Genomic DNA, 5612 nt, shown 5'->3' with positions numbered 1-5612 from the left:
AAACCTGAGACCATAAACGGCCTACTGACTGAGTTGTTAGAGATGTGCAATTCTCTGCCCTTATGTCATTCAACCCTGATGGCAACTCTGGTATGTCTCTTAGCCTCTTGCAATTATGTATTTCTAGTGCCCTCAAATTAGCACACTCTTTAATACACTCAGGAATTGACACAAAATCATTTCTTGATAGATCCAAGTGATGCACATTCTGAAAACATTTTAGAGCAAGGTAAACATCTTCATCCAACAAGCCACAGTTTCCAAGTTCCAGGAACTCCATGTTTGTGCAACTAGTCAATGGTTGACTCTCTTGCATTAGTTTCTTTAAAGATTTTCTACCACGAGGTTGAATGCCTCCAACAAAGTGTGCTAAGATTTTGCAACATCAATAAGCTAATCGGAAGCTCCCCAAGACTTTTGCAAGAGTCTATAAACAAAGTATCAAGCCCTGAAAGATTTCCAATGGAAGGTGGGAGCTCTTTAATAGCAGTCCTACCTGCAGAAATACCGGTAAGTGCATCCATCTTTCCGACTATACGTGGAAGTAGTTAAGACTCTTGCAGCCAGAAAGAGTGAGATGTTCAAGACATGGCATGTTGATTTCACATGGAAAGCTTTTAAGTTTGGTACATTCGCCAACATCTAATAGTATTAGCTTATGAAGAGATCCCACAGAATCATGAACTTTGATCAGATTGCAACATTCGCGAAAGCTCAATGTTTTTAAATTTCGACAATGAGACATATCAGGCACTTCTCTCAAGAATTCACATTGCGAGAAATTCATATATGTCACATATTCAAACTTCTGCAAAAACAAAAATATAAGGTTATTTAATTAACAGCAACTATCAATAAATATTATATTTTGAATAGAATATTTTAGCATCTCTTTGGTTTATCTAATCTTATATTGAATCTCTGAAATCCGAAATAGGTGAGCAAGTCTATATATAGATAATAACAAAAAATACAATGAGAGTTAAGGTTATTTATTCTTGATTCTTAGAAAAACATTATGGCTCCAGAAATTTGATCAAAGAAAAAAGATAGAAAGAGGTAAAAAAAAAAAAAAAGAGTAAAAATATGTACCTGGAATGGCTCTTCCAATTTGAAAAGACTTCTATATAACTTGAAGCAAACTAGTTTTGGAGGAGAAAAATCTGGTGGTAATGTCATAGAAGGATATCTCTCCCAATCAAGCAATCTCAAACTATTAGGAAGATACTTGGGACTTGTTAAGAATTGGGTATTTCGAACAATGAGAATTTGAAGATTATTCATCTTCTGAAAGGCCAAACCATTCCATATCACTTCTTCTTGTTTAGGTGGATCAAGGATTATCCCTTCAATATCATTTCCTCCCTATAATACAAGTTCAAAAAAGTGACATTGTTAGATGTTTGTCAAATTTGTACAATTTAATGTATGTAAGGAAATAGATAACCTTTTTTCTCTTACTAAATTATTTTGCAGCACATTAAGCACATCTTTGTAATACCATAACCTGCTACGTTTACCAAGATTGGAGGGTGCCTCTTGCTTAACAATCTCTCTAGCCATTTGTTGAATTAGATCATGCATGTGCAAGCGACCATTATCAGCAAACACTTATTAGAGATTTATCAACAAGAACTTCAATATAAAACCTTGTCCCATAATAACAAGCTCCTAGTATGTCTTCAACATATTCCAAATTCTCCTCTTTAAAGAAACAAGCAATGTCCAGAAAAATACGCTTAGCACCCTCTTGTAAGCAATCATAGCTTATTTTCAATATCTCATGTATTGTTCTTCCAGTGATTTGGTTATATTGTTGTAGTGTATATCTCCATTCCGCTAATTTTCTATGTCTCAAATTGGAGCCTATCAATTTTAAGGCCAAAGGAAGGCCACGTACATAATCTGTAACACCAATTGACATACTTTTGTAGCTTTTTGGAGGGTGGCTCATTCGAAAGGCATGCCAACAAAACAGTTTAAGAGAGTCATGCTCATTCAGCTCTTTCATTTCATATGTTTTTTTAAGATCGTGTGCAACTAGCAATTGCTTGTTTCTTGTTGTTATGATGATCTTGCTTCCACAACCAAACCAATCAGCCCCTCCTGCAAGTTGTTCTAACTGTTCAACTTCTTCAACGTCATCAAGAATCAACAAAATCTTTTTGTGAGAGAGTCTATGCTTTATTTTTGATATTCCTTCATCAACACTACCAAACTTCATCTTCCTTTCCTCAAGAACTTCTGATAGAAGTGTTTGTTGAAGGCGGACAACACCCTGATATTTCTTTGACGCTTCTCTGACATCAAATAAAAAACAAGCACCTTCAAAATAGAAGAAGATTGAGTTATAGATGGCTTTTGCAAGGGTTGTTTTCCAATTCCACCAGCTCCATGAATCCCCAACATAGAAACACTGTTATCAGACTCATCCAAAAGTGACATGACTTCTTCTATACGGGGCTCAAGTCCAACGATGTAATCATCGTTATGGAAGCGTTTAGGAGGCAGCCTAGCGTATGCATCTTCAGCAATACCTTCAATAAATTCACCTTCGTCGTATCTACAAAAGCGAAAATTTTTACTATGAAGATGATTTTCGTAACATGTTCTGTTTTATATATTTGTACTCTATTATCATATAATTTTTTTTCAATACAGTTATGTTTGGATTCTTTGAAGAGATTATCAATATTAATTGGTTCTCCAAGATTTTAATACTTTCACTGTATGTGTCTAGGATTTATTTGAATCCCTTATATACAAGGTGCATATTTGAAGTTCATTTTTAGCGGTTTCACTTTGATCCCTTAATTTTATATAAGTATATCTTCAATCATTTTATCCTGACACTGTAAACCAAAAAATACTGACATTGAAATTTCAATTTGAAATATTGACAAACTATTGTCAAATGTGGCATATTAAGTTTAATTTTTAAAATAACAATAATTGTTACAAAAACATCTGGAGTTTTAAGAGAATGAAAAAATACTTCTACAATGAAGAAACTAAGCTAAAACATTGTATAAAACTAGAGGAACAAATGTGCACTTGACATCATTTAAGTAACCAAAAGTAAATCATGCAAAAACAAAAATATCTTAATAATTATTGTTACGAAGCTGTACTTGTTACAAACTATAAAAAGAATATGTCTAATTTATTAAGATCGCAAATTTATATTGTAATCTTATATGAATATCCATGATAGTATTTTACTCTAAAGTAGTATTAAAAGTGAAAACTGGGTTCAAAAACTTATTAAAGAAAAAGGGTATGCGTAACTGTCAACGTATCGTTATTATGTTTTATTTTATTGGTAAAAATTGGAGTAAATTTAGAGTAAACATTAGATTAAACGTTTATTTATTAAATTTAAATTCAGCATTTATTTTAAGAATCAAAAGTTAAAACTTCATAATAATCCTCATAAGAACAATACTGTGAAAACTACATGTTTAATTTCTTGCACCTTTCATTGGACTGCAAAAGCGATAGTCACAAGTCAAAATTTCAAACATCTTCAATAGCGTGCTAACCACTAAGAAAATAATACAAGAAAACATACCCATCTTCTTCGAAAAGCCATGCTGGTGATAAGCTAGCAGCTTCAAACAAAGCAGATCTCCATTTGTGCACTTTCTCCAAGTCATCTCTGAACCTATCTTCAAGAGCAGCCATGGCTTCCTGAAAGCTATTTTTCTGATACTGAACATCCAACGGATCCACCTTGTAAAAGATGGGCATAACCAGCTGGTTCTTCTGCTTCTGACACCAAATGATATGGGCGAGTTCCTCTAGGCACCATGTGGAAGTAGCATAGTTCCTAGAGAACACAATGAAGGAAATTCTCGATCTCTCAATGGCTCTAAGAAGCGTAGGTGAGATCTCTTCCCCTTTGCCAAGCTTCCTGTCGTCAATGAAGGCATTGATTCCCTTACATCGCAAAGCATTGTAGAGAGGCACAGTGAAGGTGCGGCGAGTATCTTCACCTCTAAAACTCAGAAAAACATCATATCTATACTTGGTTTTGTTATTGGAGCCAAAGGATGATGTTGTTTCAACTTGAGTCGCCATGATTAAGCTGCCTGCTATGTCCAATTTAATCTTGAGTAAGCACAGAAGAACTTAGGGAAATGTAAGCAAATTAGTTCCAGTTTAATGTTGTCTTTTTAGGAATCCAGTGTTGGCCGGCGTCAATGTTGAAAACGTTTGAAAATAATACCGTGGAAGACGCCCCATTCTGGTTTCTTTGTACGTAAAGATGCCTTAATGCTTTCCAACCCCAAAAAAAAAGAAAGAAAGATGCCTTAATGCTTTATTTGAAATTGATCGATAGGACCATTCTGGCCATAAAATAAAAAAAATTGAGATAAATCCCTCATTACAAATTTAATTAGCAAATAGTTCCTAAGATGATTCATTGCACAAGGAAATATTAGTTCCACGTAAAAGAAGGTAAGTTGCACACAAGATAAGATGATGTTCCACAAAATATTATTATTTGGATATAGCGGATTTTGTGTACATAGAAGATGATCTTACATATAAGAATTCATTATTTTACAAATGGGAAACACAGTTTGTGTACAAAGAAAAATTATGGCACACACAAGAGAAGATAAATTCTATACAAAAAAAGTTAAGTTGCACACAATAAAAATTAATTGGCACACAGTCCTTAAGTTCTATTTGCCAATTAATTTTTCAAATAGGGACTCATTCTAAATTTTTCTAAAATAAAATAAAGAAATAAAGAAATTCCGGACCGTCACCATTGACATTTGAGGGGCTCAAGAATAAACACAATCAAAAAAATTTATGAATAATATAAGTTATAGCTAATTGTGTTTTTCACTCTTTTTTGGAGCTTTCTTGGATGCCTGTGGCAGGAGAAAAACCTAAGACGATAAATGAATTAGTTTTATCTTGTGTATTTGAAATTTGTTTTCCCTACGACATTTTGTATGTGAAAATATGTTGACGACCATAAGTTATTATAAAAAAAATTAACAAAATCTCATCGTAATGAATTTTATAATTATATATCTTAGAAAGCAATGAACGTATAAATATTTGCTTTTTCTAGTAGAAAGAGGCGCGTGCTTTTAAAGAATAAGAGAAATATTTGCCATATTCATAAATTAAGCACAGTGTTTTTAAATTATGATTGCCATAATAATAAATATTACCAGACGAAGAAGAGAAGTCATTTTTTCTACACCAAATGGGAAGTAAAAATTATTAATACCTACTTTCATAATCTTTCAACAAATAATTTTAGTTTGCGCGTTGCGTGCATGTCTTTTGGATCCGATACTCTCAATTATTGAACATATCGAAGTTACTAAGATGCACTGTACGTGAAAGATGCTTCACTCGTGGTTTGCAAAAAACCAAATAAATGCCTTGTCGCTTTATTTGGGCATCCTAGAGGGAGGCTTTTTGACCTCGACACTATAAACAGTAAGCAAGAATACTTAAATGCTGCGCTTTCAAAAATGCTCAACCTGAACGATTGGTGGAAGGGAGGATGAATGACAGCTGGGCCCACATGATTTGTAAGCAAAACAACTCGGTAACTTATTCTCCCCCTCGTGCTATCTCTC

General features: G+C 33.7%; 2 protein-coding genes across 2 annotated transcripts; both read right to left on the bottom strand.

Moving 5' to 3' along the window:
• Positions 1 to 1600: 1600 nt before the first annotated feature.
• LOC114727260 (TMV resistance protein N-like) lies at positions 1601 to 2224 on the bottom strand. Its single transcript, XM_028913959.1, has one exon. The coding sequence runs from the start codon at positions 2222 to 2224 to the stop codon at positions 1601 to 1603; it is 624 nt and encodes a 207-aa protein (XP_028769792.1).
• LOC114727262 (TMV resistance protein N-like) lies at positions 2221 to 4080 on the bottom strand. Its single transcript, XM_028913961.1, has 2 exons — positions 3572 to 4080; positions 2221 to 2563 (listed from the first exon to the last, which is right to left on the bottom strand). The coding sequence occupies exons 1-2, from the start codon at positions 4078 to 4080 to the stop codon at positions 2221 to 2223; spliced, it is 852 nt and encodes a 283-aa protein (XP_028769794.1).
• Between the last annotated feature and the right edge of the window lie 1532 nt (positions 4081 to 5612).

The sequence above is a fragment of the Neltuma alba genome, unplaced genomic scaffold (genome assembly GCF_004799145.2).
Source record: "Neltuma alba isolate B1F8T4 unplaced genomic scaffold, ASM479914v2 tig00012455_pilon, whole genome shotgun sequence".
Lineage (NCBI taxonomy): Eukaryota > Viridiplantae > Streptophyta > Magnoliopsida > Fabales > Fabaceae > Neltuma > Neltuma alba.
Note: the sequence above shows the minus strand (reverse complement) of the source record. Positions and strands in the feature narration are given on the sequence as shown.